At 41.5% G+C, this 19,205-nt stretch overlaps 1 protein-coding gene across 1 annotated transcript; it reads right to left on the reverse strand.

The window, feature by feature from the left end:
* Positions 1 to 251: 251 nt before the first annotated feature.
* Positions 252 to 18,004, reverse strand: zpld1a (zona pellucida-like domain containing 1a). The gene is made up of 11 exons (XM_056397943.1): positions 17,991 to 18,004; positions 17,441 to 17,554; positions 16,853 to 17,073; positions 15,847 to 16,028; positions 15,303 to 15,375; positions 14,733 to 14,830; positions 8,637 to 8,717; positions 8,364 to 8,535; positions 2,018 to 2,120; positions 1,483 to 1,512; positions 252 to 447 (listed from the first exon to the last, which is right to left on the reverse strand). Exons 2-11 carry the CDS (start codon positions 17,544 to 17,546, stop codon positions 272 to 274), a joined length of 1,242 nt encoding a protein of 413 aa, XP_056253918.1. The 5' UTR covers positions 17,547 to 17,554; positions 17,991 to 18,004; the 3' UTR covers positions 252 to 271.
* Between the last annotated feature and the right edge of the window lie 1,201 nt (positions 18,005 to 19,205).

Consider the following 19,205-nt stretch of genomic DNA (forward strand, 5'->3'; position numbering starts at 1 on the left):
TCCCCACTATGTGGGTTAAAGCTGCATGACAAATGATCACATGCAGGTTGAGGCCACGTGGTTGAAACACAAAGCACAGATCAACATATAAAAAGTCCTGCTTTACTTCTACAATAATGCTCATTGTACAGATCTGGTAACAGTTATCTAAATCAACATTTAGCTTTTATTCTCCTGTAAAATGACTACATGCACAAACATTATGTCACATATGTTGTTTTCCCCTCGCTTAACATTGTTGGAGTGTCTGCAGTAACTTTTGGTGAGGTGCTCAGCTGAAGGCTGGGTTGCGGACTCCAGACAGGGTGCTGACAGGAGTGCTCTTGCCTTTGAGGAGGGTGAGGGAGAAGATGAAGAAACAAACACTCATGACGCCCAAGATGATGACACCTGAGATGAGTGCGCTTGTCACTGTGTTAATCTGAAACACTGGAGCTTTCAGATTGGCTGAAGCAGTACAAGCACAAAAAAAAAGTCAAATCATTTTCATATAAATCCTACACATAGGCACAGCTACTAGTGACGCACTGAACATTTCTCAGGCCAATTTATTTAGTTTTTCTCATTCCTGAGAAAAATTGCATAACTCTGGTCCTTTTCAGAGCTCAAAACGAACTCAGAGCAATTAGTCTACATGTTTTGTGCATACTGTATGTGAACACAGAATGAACTCAGACCCCTCTGAAGCGAACTGTTCACTTCAAGACTGTAGTCGTGATTCGCTTAACCTATGCATTGTTAACACAAAGTTCTCCAGGTTTGCCTTGCCTTTTTGCCATTGTATTTTTGACATACCATTGACAGACAATATGCTATTGCATTGGGACGCTCGAAAAAACAAATAGATGGAACTATGGCTGCTGGTAATGACAGTATGACTGGTGGACGACGAAATAACTACTGTACTTCTACAGATATAGAATGAACATATCAAACTACGACTGTCAACTACACATAGAAAAAATCCCTACCTGCACAAATTTATCATTCTGTCACACAAACACGCACACATATACACACACTCTCTCTTATAAGGTTGTATTTGTTAATGATAACAGAAGTTAACGATAATGCAGAAGCAGGCTGACTGTAGAGAGTTGTTAAAGTGTCACTGAACCTTTCAATTCAAGGCCACCTTGTGGTTTGTTTAACCCGTGCATTGTAATAATACAATATAGTATTTTACCAAATAGCACAAGAATGTGGATAAGACAAGTGTAGCAGCAGCCATCTCCCATAATCCAAAACAAAGGATTATGGGAGAAGGTCTGAGAGCTCCAGAGGAACTATAGTGTGAGAAGAAAGAGGACTTAGGCCCCATCAGAGCTGAAATGGACCATAAAGAGAACTCAGACCTCCTTCAAATTAATTCATGATGTGAACACAACCTCAACCACAACCAGCTTTCACTGGTTTAAATTGCAAAGGCAACACCATGTTAAAAGTGTCATTGTATGCAACTGACAAAATCTGAAGACTTACCGAGTTGAGAGTTGTTGGTTGGTGTTTCATCTGTGGAATAAAGAGGGAAAGGACATTTAAGGGTAACACTTTGTAAGGGTAATGCTTTGTATTCAGCACAGTATACTTTACTGTCCAATGGCGTGTGGTTAATTTCTTGTATAGTACATGAGTCAATGAGATGCTTTCAGGCGCATTCTGACTATCTAGGTCACCCAGATAAGTTTACATAAAACAATGTAATATCCCAGTGTCAAATACTTACGTAGGTACGTATGTTTGACACACTTGAGTAGGTAATCTATCTTAATTTAATATATCTAATCTGAGCTGTGCAGATTTAAACAGCTTGAGGAATTGCTAGAAATCACAGCATAAAAAAGAAATATTGTGGAGTTCATAAGAATGACAGGAGCTTATGGTACTGTATTATGCTCTTATGTATGTTGTAGGTTGGAGGAAAAGGTTCTTCAGTTTGGATAATGTCAGGAGGAGGAGGAGGTTGATGAGAAAACAGACTCTGACGAGAAGGAATAACGGTGTTATCAAACCGTACCAATCCGAGTGATGATAGGCCCGGCAGACAGGACAGCATTTCCAGATGCTGTGTTTGATTCCGTTCCCTCTGAAATGTCTCTCTTTCTCCTGCTGCCACAGATCTATGAAAAAAAAGGTAAAGAGAGATATGTTGGCAGAATGACACCTCCCCTGATTTATTCAGGAGATATGTAACAGGGATGGTTAATGTTGCCTTTTTACATTTCATAAACTGAAGTTTAGTATTATATTATTATATGACACGTGCAGTGCAAGGTTACTTTTGAAATGTAATAGTTTACATATTACTAATTACCCTGGTAAAAATATAGTAATAAATAATATAATAAGAAGTTACTACCAGACACTAGACACGTGATAGATAGATATATCCAAAATGTCAAAGATCAACTTCACTTTGACATCATAATGTTCTGCAAAAACACTTCTGGCCTTTATTCAATGCTGTAAGGGGAGATTGTGACGATATAGACTGGTTGGCAGAGGCATTAAACCACAAGCGGGGAATTCCAGTTTTCTTTTCCTTTTTTCCCTTATTTTCTGATAAAATGGAAATTCATTTTTATGATCATCAGTGGTGGACGTATTCAGACCCTTTAAGTTACCCAATGCAGCAATGTAAAACAAATCCATTATAACTGAAGTCCTTCTTTCAAATTCCTACATGATTAATTGTGTCACGCCCAGTCTGGATAGTTACCTTTTTGTTTCTCCTAGTGTTCTTTGTCCCGTACTTCCTGTTTTATTTTGATACTCACCTCTTGTCTCATTTCACGTCCTTTACTTCCTGCCCTCATGTGTTTCCCTCCTGTGTGATTACCTGTCCTGCTCTAATGTGTTGCACCTGTGTCTCATTGTCTCCCCTCCTCCTCAGTATATAGTCTTAGTGTCCCCTTCCTTCTGTGCCAGTTCGTCTTGTTCCCTCGTGACAGCGTTCCAGCATTTTTCCTTGTGAGTTTCTTAGAGCCAATAGTTTCCTGACATGTTTTTGCCTTTTGACCTTGCCTTTTGCCTGCTGATTGTGTCTTTGTTTGAGTCCAAGCCTGTGGTTCAGCATTGACAGTACGAACTGGCCATAACATGGGCTCAGTGGACTCAGATACAGTGCGCTCTGTGCTCCAGGCACAGGTTCACAAGATCCACAGTCAAGATGAACAGATCAGACTCCTTCGCCATGAAGTGAAGGAGTTGACAGATCGTCAGGAGTCCCTCTTGGCAGCTTTCGGAACCAGCACAACCATCTCATTGACCAAATGCGGAAGATGCAGAACCTGCCGGTATCTGCCAAATTGACACCGACGGCACCTCCAGGTTCTGGTTCCAATGTTGCTTCTCCTGCACCCACCGCACCGTCCCTGCCTCTCCACCTTTCCAGAGCAGAGCCTTTATCCGGAGACTCAGGTGACTGCAGAGCTTTTCTAACCCATTATGATTTGCATTTTGAGGTTCAGTCCTAGGCCTTTCCCTCTGACTGCTCAAAGATTGCATACATTATTTCTCACCTGACGGAGGCCTGTCACCTGTCTGCAATTCCCTGTTGCTGTTTTCCAAGACCTTCACCCAGATTTTCCAGCAGATGGCCCCTGGACGGGAGGCAGCCCGAACCCTGGTGAAACTGCGACAGGGTAAGAAGAGGGTCTCTGATTACACCACAGAGTTCTGCACTCTAGCAGCAGAGAGAGATTGGAATCAGCCAGCCTTGTTTGATGCATTCCTTGATGGACTTTCTGACACTCTCAAAGACCAATTAGCCCCCTGGACCTACCTGCAGAGCTGGATACCCTTATTGCCCTGGCTATAAAGATTGACAAGCATCTGTATGACAGAGGAAGAGAGGCAGAACCAGACCCTGCAGTTCCCCGCCACTCCAGCGGTGGCAACAGGTCAACAGCTCTTCTTCTTCTACTTCTTCTTCTTCAACACTGTCTCGGTGTTTGGTGATGACAGTGAAGAGGTTTTCTATATATTTTTTTTTTCCAACTGTGTTTATTGTGTGATATTTATGTAGTGTTTGTGGATTGTTTGCCTGCACAGGCAGCAGACAGCAGGTGCTGCTCCACCTGTGTGGGTCCAGGCTGCCAGCTCTATGGCCAGTGTTGTCGGCGGCTCCGTTGTCGGCGGCTCCATGGCCAGGGTCTCCTACTCTGGGGATGCCAGGGTCAGCAGCTCTCTGACTTAAAGTTCAGCGGGAGAAGAGGCGGCTGAGGTGAGAGCAGGGCAGAAAGCAGTGGTAGCTGTTGTAGGGCAGAGAGAGGCTGAAGTTGAGGTGAGAGCAGGGAAGGAGGTAGTTGTAGATGTAGGCCAAAGAGAGGCTGAGCTGTTAAAGGCCAGTCTGGATACTAACACTGATTTAGACATGGAGTGTGACTGCGACTCTGACAGTGTTTCTGTGGCAGACAGTGTTTCCCAGAACACTGACTTATATTCTCTGGAGGAGATCAATAATTTCTTGGACGATACTTTTGGTAAATCAGCCAATGTAACTGATTATTTTCCTGATGACAGAAAGTTCGTTCAGACGGCGAACACTCTGCAAAAGCTTGTGGGTCTGGACTTATTGGATGATAAGAAACACTACAGGTTAAAAAAAAACACATAACTACTGTAAGAAAAGACTGAGGCGCTGAGGGGTCTCTCTCCGCCAGAGCTGGCTGACTGCCCCCCTGTAGTCGTATCGGCCTACGCTGATGACATCAATGTGTTTGTCCGGGACTAGGGGGACGTTCTGGAGTTAGGGGCTGGCCTGGCTCTGTATGAGAGGGCGTCCTCAGCAAGGATAAACTGGGAGAAGAGTGGAGCTTATTCTGGTGGGGCGTTGGAGTTCAAGATGCCCTCCTGGTCTCCCTGGGAGCCTTAGCTGGAGAACAAGAAGAGTAAAAGTTTTGGGTATTCATCAAGGCAGCAAAGACATACAAAAACAGAATTGAGAGAGAGTGTTGGGGAAAGTGGAAGCCAAGTTGTATAAGTGGAAATGGCTGCTCCCACAGCTGTCCTACAGCAGAAGAGTTCTGATTATCAATACCCTGGTCGCCTCTTCCCTGTGGCACAGACTACAAGTGTTGGTTCCACCACCAGACCTCATAGAGGTGCTGCAGCGGCTCCTTGTGGACTTCTTCTGTCGGGTCGTCATTGGCTGTGGGCGGCGGTACTGTATCTCCCTGTGGCAGAGGGAGGGTGGGGCCTTATAGACCTCAGATCCAGGACAGCAGCCTTCAGACTGCAGGCAGCTCAGAGGCTGCTGTATTGCTGCGGTCTCTGCTGTAGGCTCCCGCCCAGCTCATCCTCAGAAAGGCCGGGCAACTTGGCCTAGATATACAGCTATTCTTGCTGGACTCACAATGTGACCTGTCTGGACTCATGCCATTCTACAGGTCAGCAATGGATGCATGGAGGACACCTGACATCACCTGACCTCCTGACTAGGGTTGTCACCAGAACCAGCACAGTTTCTCCGGCACATGCTCAACCCAAAGGGAGGATGAGGACTGTCCACTACTAGGCTGCAGTCTAGCTGCAATAACAAATTGAAGATGGCGACATATTCAAGCACACAATTTGGTCCAGCTACAGCACCTCGGCCCATCGAAAGAAAAAGCCAGAAGAGTCACATATGGAAATATTTTACTTTCAAGGCGGGGATGACAGGTTGATTATAGACCTGCAAAAGCCTGTTTGTAAATGGTGTCTTCACACTTTCCAAACCATAGTTGAAATGCTGTGCAATTCAATTGCAATTTTACTGCTTATGTTTTAGCACAGTTTTTGGGTTTTTTTTATTCATATTTTTCAATAAAAGAGTTAAAGTACATGCAATTTTTTTTTTTTGTTTGTTTTTTTTTTTTTTTACTGTGGTGTCAAAATAGGTGTTGAGAATCGTGGAATTTCACTGGTATTGGCTACTAAATTTCTGGTATCGTGACATCTCTACTCCTGACCCCAGGCCTGGAATGTGGCTGTTTGAGGAGCTGCTGTTTAACAACAGCTTCCTGTCTAATAGCGTGCTCTCTTCAGCCACTTTGAGGAATCATTTTTGTTGCAGCTGGGGTCGTCAAGCTGGGAAATCTAATGAGGATGTCGTTGGACACACTGACTGAGGTGACCAACATCAGGTCATCCTGAGTGCTACAGAGGTTTGTAGACGAGGCGGGGCAGTCTCTGTCTGCGCCACTGAGGGCTTTTGTTTGGGACCGGGCGCTGGCTGAACAGTTGAGTGATGGCCACGAGTTCATGTTCCCCCATCAGTCCTGCTGTGGGAGAGTGAAGAGAGAATAGTGGCCTGCTTCTCTCCCTGAAGACTCCAGTGTTGGGAAAATTTGTCTCCAGTAGGAAGAAGCAGCTGTATCACAATTGTGTAAAGGTCCTAGACCTCGGCTCACTAAAAGGACTCAGGGAGTCCAAATGGACTGAGGTGCTTGATGCAGCTGCTGGCAGCTCCTGTATAAGCCTGTATAAATGGATGGCTGACCTCCAGTGGAGGATCATACCTGGAGCTATAGCTACAAAAAGATACAAACAGATACAGAGCTCACCTGGACCCTAGCACTGGGGAGGGCTGTCCTTTTTGCAGGCAGACAGAAACTATAGAACATCTGGTGGTTTCCTGTCCTTGTTTGTCTTATTTATTTAGGCTGCTGCACGGGTGGGTGGAGGATTTAGGAGATGTTTCTTCTGTTTCACGTTTTAGTTTTTGGCCCAAGGTACATTGTTAAAAAGACAGACACTGGTTCTTATCAATTTCTTGTTAGCAGCTGCTAAGATAGCAATCTGGAAAAGCCATAAGAACAAGTTGTCAAGTGTGGGCTGGACGGAGCCGGTGCTGTGTCTGAAGGCTCTGGTCTCAGCTCGGCTCAGAATAGAGCACTCCTTTTACAGACTGACTTGCAACCTGGATGTTTTCAGCACTGTGTGGGGGATCAGGAAGGTCCTGTGTTCCACTGGGGACTATGGGTCACTGCAGCTCAGTTTGTAGTTTTTTTTAACTTGAAGGTGTTGTTGTTGTTGTTTTTTGATTGAGGGGTTTTAATTGACTGGTAATTTATTACAAGCTTTGATATGCACCATTTAAGATTTTTGGTATAATGTGTCCTAAATAAAGTTGTGTGAAAGTTGAAAGTCTTCTTCTTCTTCTTCTTCTTTGCGATGCTCTCTTCCTGCTGACTCTACGACAGCGCTGCCCTCAGCCACGGAGGAACCTATGCAGCTTGGCCAAACCCACCTGACTCCAGTGGAAGGCCAGTGACGAGTTTAAGAGGGTTGCTGCATCTATTATGGTCAACTGGGCCACTTCATCACCTTCTGCCCGTTAAAAGACCTGGCTCGCCAGTGAAGGTGAGGGCACTGTTAAGCTGTACTTTGACTGTTTCCAATCCCTCTCGTTTGCAACCTCTAGTGTCTCTCACCTCCCCTGTGTGTTCTCTTAAGCATACAGTCCTAGTTGATTCTGGCTCAAACGCTAACCTAATGGACTTTGATCATGCCAGAAAGCTGGGCCTCAAAACCCTCCACCTCAACCAGCCCCTGGATGCAAGTGCCCTGGACGGCTGGCTATTATGTAAGGTGACTCATCGCACCCAGTCACTGCACCTGTCTTTCCCCAACTCTCACACTGAAAGAATCAGCTATCATGTCTTTTGAGCTCCTCAGCACCCACTTATCCTTGGCTCACACTCCACAGCCCTCATATAGACTGGAAAACAGGGCAGGCAATTTCATGAGGAAAGACTTGTGTAAAGAACTGTTTTTCACCCTATCAACCTTTCCTGTCAGAGCTTCAACCTCCTAACACCTCCCTGATTTATTTATTTATTATGAAGCATCAAGACCGTCATCTGGGGCAGGTTTACTCAATGTTCACATAATCAAAACCAAGTAAGGTTTAGCTTCTATGTGGTGGAACAAGCCTCCTGAAAACCTGAGATCTGGGCTCAAATCATTACATGTTTGCTATAATGTTCACTCTTCAACTGTTTATTTGCTTGCTTTTGCTTTTGTTTCTGTTTTTATTGCCTTTTAAATGCAATTTTAATGTCTTATTTTTAATGTATTTTTATGCCTCTCTTACTAGTGTCTGAATGGTGCTGATATAGATAAACTTGAAATACTACTCAAGTAAAATACATGGACCTCAAAATTGTATTTAAGAATAGTAAAGGTACTTAAGGTCGCTTTCTACCACTGATGATTATGTCTATCAGTAAATATCTGAGAGTGAAGCAGGTGAATCTAGGTGAAACTTGGACTCTCTTCATCACGTGTCCCTCATGAAATTAAGCTGTAGATGTGTGTTGTGTTTTATGCTAATAGTTTGTTATGTGAGTTATATAGGTACACTTTGTTATTCTCACTGGTATGAGCATTGCACAGTCATCTGCTCGACACAGCTTGGTGACGCAGTGCAGGAAAACAGTGGACATCTTCTGGTTCTTGTGCTTTACAAAGCGGAATACTTCAAAAGCAAAGCGGCCCATTTGGCTCTTCCCATTCTCAAAGACAGTGGTCTGGGGGTCTTTTTCACAGCTGGTCCATGGAGGGAAAATGAGAAAGAATTATTAGAAAGGAGAGCAAGAGAAAAATCTAAACTGAAACAAATCACAGATGTGTTTTCAAATGTGAGTTACCTAAAGAAAAGATCATAACGGAGGTCATCGTTGGGGTTTCCGGAGGGCGTGGTGTAACAGTAGTCCATTAGAACATTCCACCTGTTTAACATTAAGGATTAGTAAATCAGACTTCAGGGACTTCAGTGCAAATGGAGTCACACACTTGGTTCATCTCTGCTTGTAGGTGAAAATTGCCACCAAAATGATCTTTGTCTTTTCAGTAGAAAGAACTGTCATGTGACATGTGACCTGTCACCAAGAAATGATTTTCTATATGACTACTTAATTTTTGCAATTTTTTTATGGAAATGTAATTGTTGCCTGGATTATGTTCCCTTCCACGGCATATACAGTGTCTTCAGTGTTCTCACTGCTTCACTTTTTTTTACACTTTATTCTAAATGGATAAAATTGCATTTTCCCACCAACCTACACACCTAACCCATAATGACAAGGTAAACATATGTTTTTAGAATTTTTGGGGGAAATTTATGAAAAGTCGAAAACAAAGGCTCTCATTTACAGAAATATTCCCAACCTGTGTTCAGGTGCAGTAATGTGGTGCACTGCATCATGTGATTTTCATACTGTGAGAATCTCACAGAGAGATTTCATGAGATTTTTTTAAATGCAGGTAAATCAGCTAAAAATAACTGCACACAACTGCAGGGGGAAACATTATGACATGCAGTTACAGAGCACACACATGCACACACACACATACACATACACACACACACACACACACACACACACACACACACACACACACACACACACACACACACACACACACACGCAGATTCAAACAGTGAGCTGCTAATTGCACTCTAGACTAGCAAAATGGATCTGTGGCATCCAGGTTGGTGGTCCTGTGGCTGAAAATTTGTGTTCACCCAGATGTCATGTTTACATTACTGCTGATCCAAGCTGGAGCTGATATGACTACAGAGTCATTTGACTGGGAGTGAATGAAAATTGTATTTCTTCACATTGACAACAAAAAACAGATGTTAACAGGTTTTTTGTCGAGTCCAAAAGGGGTTTATGTATCATCAAACGGAGCAGCTGGCTGTTAAGTACAAGTTCCTACTCAGATTAACAAAATGGTAGTGTCAATAACCTAATGTCTCCTGAGTCCCCTGAGTGTTTAGCTCATGCTCATTTCAAAACTCTTCATAGTCATTTGTAGCTGTTTTTTTCAGGGTGCATTTCTTAAAAAAAGTCTTACTTAACAAATTAATAGTAACTTTCTTCTACCATGATCTAGCAGCACCCATGTGTAGGTCAGTGGTGTTGCTCTTCATATTGTGTTGCAGCAGGTGTAATTTTTATATATTATATATTTATAGCAGACATACCTGGCCTGGCATCAGTAACAAGTCGTTAAAGAAGTTCATTGTAAGGACATGGAGAGTTATGGACCCAAAATTTCCGGCATCAAACTATCAAATTGATAGCAAACAGAGACCCTTCCCTCACAAACAGATCATGCTGTTGCTGGGTCAGCTCCAGAGGATCAACAAATGGAAAACAGAGAACTAGAGAACATAGGCAAAAGCTCCAGTTTGTAACAATAAGACACTGCCTATTGATATTTGACTGTTTCTTATATAGGAAAAGTAACACCAAAAGGACTGATAATCACTAAGGTGTGAATCCTGGCCTCTCTGTGCCATGCTGAATACATACACACACACACACACACACACACACACACACCAACCTTTCTCTAGATAAGAGTCATAAGCTACAACCAACATTCCAATCCTGAACAGTGAAACAGCAGAACTCTCTTCACAGACACAGATCTGAGGAAGAATATATAATTAAATATCTAACTGTTCGGTAACTCATGAGATGTTTCTATGTAATAGGTCAATCCCAAACTTCTATCCTATAGAATGGTTGAAATGCTGCAGCATTCACACTATTGTTATTCAAATCTTTATATTTTCATAAGAGATTTGAAAAGAACTATTGTTCTTCAAATCTTTATCACTATTGTTATTCATCTTTATTAGTTTGAATGCTGAGGCACTATTGTTTGTCAAATCTTTATATTTTATTCTTATTTCTTCTACCTTTCCATGGTCTCTAACTACTCCTAAATACTTTTTCGTACAAAAACCATTCAATTATCAAAACATTCAGCTTGTTCAGGAGATCTATCCTTACCTTCAAGTTTTTGATACTCTTGATAATTTTTGAAATAATAAGCTTTTTCTGCAGTTTTCTACAATATAAGTAAATGGAGATGAGGTACAACTCCTTCAAAACTTCAGTGTCTTTGAAATTCAACTTCTCAAGCATACTTTCATATACAGACTTCATTCAAACTTTGAAAGTGTTCTGAACAGTTTAGCTATTAAGTGATTATTCAGCTTATTGATATATTAAAGTTTCTGCTGTTGAGGATGGAGTCCATCTTTCTTTTACTCATACGAATGATTACTCCTTCACATTTTTAAGGCATTTTATTCCTACTCCCACCTTTGGCAGTAAATAATTTAGCTTTCAACAGTTTCAATAACATGTTTCAATTATTGGCTTTTTCAACTAATGGACTTCAGCTCCTCCAGTTTAACATTTGGGCATCTAATTTTTTGAAACACTATACTTCAGTTTATTTGAGCAGCTTTTTCAACAATTTAGCATTGTGTCAGTAATCTCCTTATCCAATTTAGGCCATTTAGCTTTCAACTGTTCAAATGTTTTCCTGTGTTTCACATTTTGTATATTTTCTACAGTTTTGTGCTGTTTGTTACACTTTCCAACAACAACTTACGCCATTTTCAACCATTTCATACCATTCAACCTCCAGCTTACAATTTCTGCTTTTAATCTTCAGCGGTTGCTTGAGCTACTTTAGCATTACTTCAGCAATTGCTTGAGCTACTTTAGCATTGCTTCAGCAGTTGCTTCAGCTTTTTCAGCATTGCTTCAGCAATCTCAATCAACTCGCATTCAACAACATGTTTCAGTTTCTCAGATTTTGCAGTTTATGGACTGCAGCTCCTCCAGTTTAACATTTAGAAAACTTAGATGTTTTTCTATTTTGTACATTTTGTACATTTTTGTCGAGTTTCATGCTGTTTGTTAAACTTTTCATCAACAATTCAGGTCTTTTTCAACCATTTTATGCCATTCAACCTCCAGTTTACAATTTCTGCTTTTAATCTTCAGCCATTGTTTCAGCTTCTTCAGCATTGCTTCAGTGGTCTCATTCAGCTCTCAGCGTTCACACACATTTTCAGCAAGAAATGCATTTTCTAGTTATTCTCATACTTCCGCCTTTCTACAGTCTCTAACTAATCCTTCATACTTTTTTGTACAGAAAGCATTCACCTTTCATAACGTTCAGCTTGTTCTGTAAATTATGGGATGTATATAACTTTTTGTACTATTTATGATTTTAAAAATATTAAGCTTTTTCTGCAATTGTTTTGCAATTCAGATGAATGAAGAGACTGTTCAAATCCTTGAAAGCTTAAGCCTCTTTGAGCCTCAACTACTACAGCATACCTTCAGCTACAGACTTCATTCAAACTCTAAAATGTTTAGAAGACTTTCCGCTATTAAACTTGTATTCAACTTTTTCATATCTTGTATAGTTTTTGAATGATCACAGTTATAGTTTCATGCTTTTTTCAGATCATTTTTAAGTTTATAATGGGTGTGCACTGCATGGAACAGCCCGACTCTCTCTCTTAAACGCACAAACACGCACACACACACACACACACACACGCGCGCACACACACACACACACACACACACACACTTCTCCTATAGACTGTAATACAAATTCATAAGCTGATAGCAACCATTGTCTCAGCAGGTGGTTGTAACGCAGTATCTGGGCAACAAAGCTGATTCTTATTGGCTAATTGGACTCCATTGGATTATTGCTGCTCTTTCTGAACACAGTTAATGTTGCTGTTTTCTTCATCACAGTGTCTCACTACCTGTTGTACATTTAAACTTACACTAGTTCTGCTCCAGCACTCAGAGCTCTGTGCTCCTTTTAGTGACTTTCACTAACTCAGCAGGTGTTTACATGCTGTTCAGATCTGCTAGTTACTTCAGCTTAGCAGTTAGCACTAGCTTCTCTCTCTCTCCATCGCTCTCGCTTGCTCGGTGTGGTGTTGTTGTAACTTCAGTGTAGAGGATTGTGATATTTATTACATCTTCAGTGTTACCTGCTGTTTTTAGGCACAGCTCCACTTGCTAACCAGAGCCAACTTCGTACTCAAGTGCCATCTCTGAAAAAGCTTTTCGGATGCTCTACGGTAGACAGCTCTACTGACACACACAGCAATACACACATGCACAAACACCATCTTACTTTTTTGATATTCACCTTCAAAAGACTCTCAACCAGGTAAAAAGAACTTACTGGAGGTTCTGTTAGGCAGCTCTACCGCTACACACAAAAACACACTCATGCACACACATGCACACACACACACAAACACATATTGACAGAAACACACAAGCACCATCTCCACGAATTTGATTAACCTTCAAAATAAAAGTTTCAACATGGTAAGAGGGAACTATTGGCTCTGCTGTCCAAAACCTCATGCAACTTATACTGCCAAACACAGATGCACAGACACTTGTAGTAAGTAAGAGTCCAAAAAAGGTAAGAGGTAAGGTAGGTCATGAAAGTTCGATCTTAGAAGCTATCGTCTATATGGGGATATAGTGATATAGCTTTATTGCAGATCAACTTCTGTTAGGACTTGTACATGTGTGTATATGTTTTGGTATGGTAGTGGGGACAAATTTGGTTTTGAAACCATGAGTGTGAAGTTATTTTGGTCAGTCATGACAGCCTCAAAAGGTCTTTAGAGGTAAAACTGCAGTGACTGAGGTCAGTGTCAGGATAAGTCTCTATGACATGAATGAAACTGAAAGTAATGTTCTTTGTACAGGTTGAAATGAGAGGAGTGAAGTACACGCACCAAGCAGCAGGCACATTCAAAATTCCTCCAGGAATTTTCTAGTTTCATTTAATGTTTTATGGTCATGGTGCCACATGCTCCAACTAACATCCTTTTTGTTGACACACGCGATCTTTAAATTTTTATAAGTCAATCAAGAACAACTGAGCCACAACAACAGAGGTACCTCATAGTAATTTTTAAACTTTTTGAATATAATCATGTTTTCCCTTTTGAAGCTTTTTGACAGTTTTATAGTCATCTGGTCAACGCCAGTCTCCTCAAAAGTTATCCAGCCACAGTGAAGTCCACTAGAGTTTATTTAACATCAACCCTGCAGAGAAGCCTACCAGAAATCAAGAGTGCCCAAGACAGAAAGTCTCCTGGCAAACTCCACCAGAGCTAAAATGCTGAGACACCGGCAGAAACCACCACCGTGATAATGGGATACAGCCACCAGGATAATCCATCTAGACTCCGCGTCTCCAGGGTTACCAGGGCAACCACAGTTACCTTGGTTCCAGCCAAGGGTCTCCAGCTACAGCGCAACTCACAGTAGGCTGGTCTTAACCTTCTCCTCATGACTGGGTTGAGGTTGAAATATAGCAATATTTAATCATCAAATGTCATTCGTAGACATTAGCTTATAGTCATAGTGTATAGCCATAACATATTCTCTCCCACCATTGCCAACTCATCACACTGCTCATTTCATTATTATTTTCATCTTTATGATTAATACACGTTGCATTTACTCTGTTTTAGTTAATACACTTTTTTATTTACACCCAGTTGTTGTCCTGTTGTGTTCTTTTGAAGTAGAGACTGGAGATCCATTGAATTGAGAAGTCATGGCTTCTGATATAAGATTGATAACATTATACATTGAAGTAATTCATTGTTCTCCTCCCTGAGGACTGGTGCCCCCTTTCAATGAGAGTAAATTCTAAATTGTGTTGTTAACGCTAAATATTCCACACAGTCCGTGGGTGTGGATTTCTAACATTGTACTAGTCACATTATTTCCATTTAAACAACTTGGCAGAATACAAGTGATAGTGGACAGCATGACATGACAACAGTAACCTACTAAGCCATTGTTGGGATCACAAAATGTAGTTTTGGTTTAGTGAATATGGAACGGGTCTAGATGTTGATTGAATACCTCCTGTCCAGGTTAGTGGCTTTTACAGCTGCAAACACCCGTGTCTTCAGGGTCAGTCCTGCCATTGGGATGGACAGCTGCTGAATGTATGAGGAGTCCTGCAGATAAACCAAAAAAGCATTTCAGCACATTTGTCACAGTTCCTGACCCCTTCCTTTCATCTTGTTCAGAGTGATTTCTTCAGTCAGACTCCACTTTGTGAATCAGAGCAGATCTATCATCTGGTTTCCATTGAATCCAATTTACTAATGTTTGGTTCAAACTGACAAGTTGATTTAGTGAAAGTTTGAAACGAGTTGAGGAATAATCTTCTCTAATTTCAGGAATAAAGGTAATTTGCTGCATAAAAGGTTTTCTGAGCTTTATCTTCCCCATCTTGTACATGGATCATCATTCTCAGAAATCATTGCAATCACAGATTTAAAAGCTGCAGATTGTCTTTAAATAGCTGCAGAGCCTCTTATGCTCTTTGATGCTTACTGACTAAGTATGTCTTTGGTTTATAGCTTTCTTGCCAGCACAACACCCTCAGCTCCCCTGTGCTGCAAAGAGTCAGATACTTGGACTTACATTATAAAGCAGGAGATTCAATGTGCTGATGAAAGTACCATTGCTGTCCTTCACTGAGATTGCAGCTGCTGACCTTCAATAAAGATAAAAAATAGTGCCAAAATATTTTTGATGTAATTTGTGTTTAAAGTGTTTTTGGTGAATCAGAGAATACATGTGTAAGCATAGATATTGATTTAATGTTCACAATATTAATAAAGTACTAAAAACTTCCTCCAGCCTAAAACCATAGCTGAAGTTCTTAATTGCAACTGTAAAAGGTTGAAACATACTGTCCAGAGTCCTGGCAACCATTTATAATCTTCAACTTTGCATTCCCACATCTGTTTTCATATCAATATTTGCAAATTAGAATTTAGCCTTGACCAGTCACTGGATGTTAGAAATGTTATATACAGGAGGCAGACACACTTCAACACTAATGAAATGAAGCTGAGAATAATTAAACTTTTTTGTTAGTCCATCACACTGGCTTCTCTAAAGCCCCACTGGAGTGCTGTCAAACCAAGTTAAAAGAGAAAGCGGTCATAAAAGTGAGACTTACGAGGCCAGCTGTGTGTTGTTGACCAGGTATTCCAGTGGGTAACTGCAACTGAACTTGTACAGCAGACCTGGCAGGTAGCTGATGATGGTGGGGGGGTCCGGTGTGTCGATGTACCCTGATATGTTACCAATCTGCACCAGTGACAAGTTCCCATAAGCGTTGGGTCCTTGAGCCGTGGAGACCTGCAGTAAAGAATATCAGTGTTGGTAAAACTCCTCCTTCTGGCTCACTAACTGACCTATTAGCTTACTGTGGACACACGGGTTGATACCATCGGCAATACCACTGAGCATACTAACACACCTCACTAATCCCCAACTCAGTCCATCCTTATCTGAAAGCAGATCCTCCAGGAAATGTCCTGTTCCAGCTAAATACTGGTATAACACATGGGTGAGAGAAAGCTCGCTCAAGAAAGATTCACTTTCAACTACCCTCTTACTCATCATCCTGACAGGGCCTCTGGGGTCCCACAGCAACCCCCTTCACTGAGATAAAGAGTGCTGGACTTCATTCCCATGCAAGATAAACAATGCTTTTCAACATCTAAAATTGGATATTGTGAAGGAGACAGCTGGCTGAAGTAACAGACACATCTCATTTTTTTCCTACCAACTGATCTGAGCATTTTTGCTGTTCTCAGATTCAGTTTTTACTTGTTTAACTTATTTTAGTTTAGTACAAAATGTCATAAAGATAATTGTCAATTAAGGTAGTGAGTTATTCTATGACAGTTTGTAATACACACCTTATTTCTGAATAACAGCAAAAAAAAAAAACATATTCACTCTTTCCTGTAAACTAGATTTCTACTTGCTTTAATGATATTTTCTCAATGCTGTTACTATTATGTATGACTGCTTACCATTCCACTCACTGAAAGACGAGAGATAAGATCTAAAAGATACTGCATACTGGTGATGAACAGTGTGCAGTATCAGTGATGCTGACAGTAATACTGTAAAATCTGTAGAACAATCATTTGTACCATTCCTGTTCTTCTTACCACCAGGGAGTTGCCACAGGACTCCAGCGATGCCAGGCTAATACTAAAGATTACAACAGTGGGAAAGGTGTTGTTATTAATGAATCCGCGGCAGTGGGCATCTCCATGGCGACCATTGAGGGCCAGGTCAGTATCGGTGTAGCCGGAGAAGAGGACAGGGCAAAAGTTGATTTTGAGGGTTATGGTCTGCACCCCACAGTACACACTGATATCCCTCTCCGCTGCAAGGGACACACACACACACACACACACACACACACACACACACACACAAAGACAATACATAAACGAGCCCTGTAGCAATTTTGTCATACTGATGAATGAATAACTGAATAATAGAGAAATTATTAATGTTTAATCAGAGTGAGTTATGAGGTCAAGTGATTTTGAGCCTAAAACTGAATTTTACTGGACAATTCTGTTTTAGGAATAGAAGTGGAGTTCTGGGATTACAGACCACAATCATCATGTAAATTTTATTCACTCGTATGTGAGGAGAACTTTCCTTTAAGAGGATATTCAGGTGTAATTTTAATTCAGTGTTTCAGAAACAGTGTGAATTTGTGTCAGTTTCTTTGAGTTCCTCACCAGGAAAGCGGCTGTGAAAGTTGGCGTCACAGTTGTATCCATTGAATTGAGCTTCAGCTGATAAGGCTTTACAAAACAGTAAAAGAATCAAATATATATGTTCCATTTCAGCACCTGAAACAGAGTGAGAATTTAATGTAAGAAATCCAGTCTATGCACAAATACAACCTTAAAAGGTGGGAAAACAGAAAGTGAATCCATCATTTATTTAATTATTTTGCTGAGAAAAACCCAAGATATTCTTCTGCAAATGTATGACTGTCATTGTGGAATATTTTCCCAAAAGTTTTCAGTTATCTTGTAACGGTTCTGAGCAGCAAGCATAATGGTTATCTTGTGTGCAAACCCTGTATAAACCTCTGTGAAAACCTCTTATCACATAATTGTTGTCAGTCACTCATAGTGTCTCAGTCCTGAGCAAACAGCTAAATTAAAGCACTAATTACACCACATTTGTATTTAGCGTCTCGAGCTCTGACAGCAGATGGTCTTGCTCCTGACAGCTTGAGGTAAAATGGAAGACTGTTCTACAAGAGGTAAAACCACTCACCCTGGTTCCTGGAAGCCAGCAAGTCAGCGGTATTCCATAAGCTTCGGACAGACGATGGAATGGTCTGCACAGCATCCCTACCTGACAACTAGAAACAGGACTCAGGAGCAGGGGGGGAAAAGGGATCCCACACATAAGAGATTCATTATTTGAACATGTCAACAAAAAAGGGCTGTCCAAAGTGAACATGGGAAAGTCCATCAAATCTGAATGTGTTATTCAAATCCTTTCACATCCGCAGAAACATGAGCAGGTTTTGAAGTTTCCCACTCATATCCTTTCGGCCCAATCTGGCTCTGTCACTGCTCACAAATGGTTTGACGCTGCATGAGGTCCAGCAGCGGGGGGGGGCGGGTGTATTATCTTTTCATCGCTCCAGTAGCCCTGGCCTGCTGACTGAGCCTTTCCTTTCTTCCCTAGCTGGTTGGGGAGTGCAGAGCCGACCAAACTGACCCTCAGCCCCAGGAATCCACACTTTTCATGCTTTGTGTGTGGCAGTCCTCAGTCATCACAGCAGTAGGCAATCTGCTCGGTGGAGCTGCGAGCTGCTGCCGGCCTGCCACCTGATCCCACAACTTTGATTCCTGGTCACAGGACTCCCACTGCATAAAGAGAGCAAAGCAAAAGAGAGCAAAGCTCATGATACTTCAAGGGAATAACCTGTCCTCGCTGCCCCATCTTCCATATGGATAGCAGTATATGTGATGCTCACCGAAGTGTGAGCCAGACAGGGGATGCAAAGGGATTCTGTGAATATGGAGTATGGGATGGAGAGTGACATTGCAGTGACAGTTCTGAACGAATTTCTCAGTTTAGGTCCAATGGAGAAGAAAAAAGGTACACTTGCTTGGTGTCTCTCTTCTGACCATTTGAGAATCAAGCCACATGCATTTTTACTCTCCTTATCTTCCTAGCACCAAGATAACTTCACACTAGCTTCAGTGAAGATTTGTCTCCATGCTAGCTTCTCAGCAATCTGTCTTGCAGTGCATCATCAGTTTTCACGATGGATCATATCTTGTCTTGAAAACAACTTAAGGTATTCAACAATGCATTTTGTGTTTTGCCTAAATTCATGTGAGTGCAGTTTCACCTGAGTGAGAGCAGCCTTTGGCTTTCATCTTGGTGATTTCATCAGTTCTTCAAAGTTTCAGCAGTCGCTATAATTTATGTCAAACACAGTGTTCAAGGGTGTACAGGCAACATTTATAATCC

Source organism: Seriola aureovittata, chromosome 15, assembly GCF_021018895.1.
Source record: "Seriola aureovittata isolate HTS-2021-v1 ecotype China chromosome 15, ASM2101889v1, whole genome shotgun sequence".
NCBI lineage: Eukaryota > Metazoa > Chordata > Actinopteri > Carangiformes > Carangidae > Seriola > Seriola aureovittata.

Coding starts and splice junctions, on each gene's coding strand:
- zpld1a (XM_056397943.1), bottom strand. CDS start 17,546: ATGGAACATATATATTTGATTCTTTTACTGTTTTGTAAAGCCTTATCA. Junction 1,513..2,017: donor GCCTATCATCACTCGGATTG/GTACGGTTTGAT, acceptor TTTATTCCACAG/ATGAAACACCAACCAACAAC. Junction 448..1,482: donor AACCAACAACTCTCAACTCG/GTAAGTCTTCAG, acceptor GTACTGCTTCAG/CCAATCTGAAAGCTCCAGTG.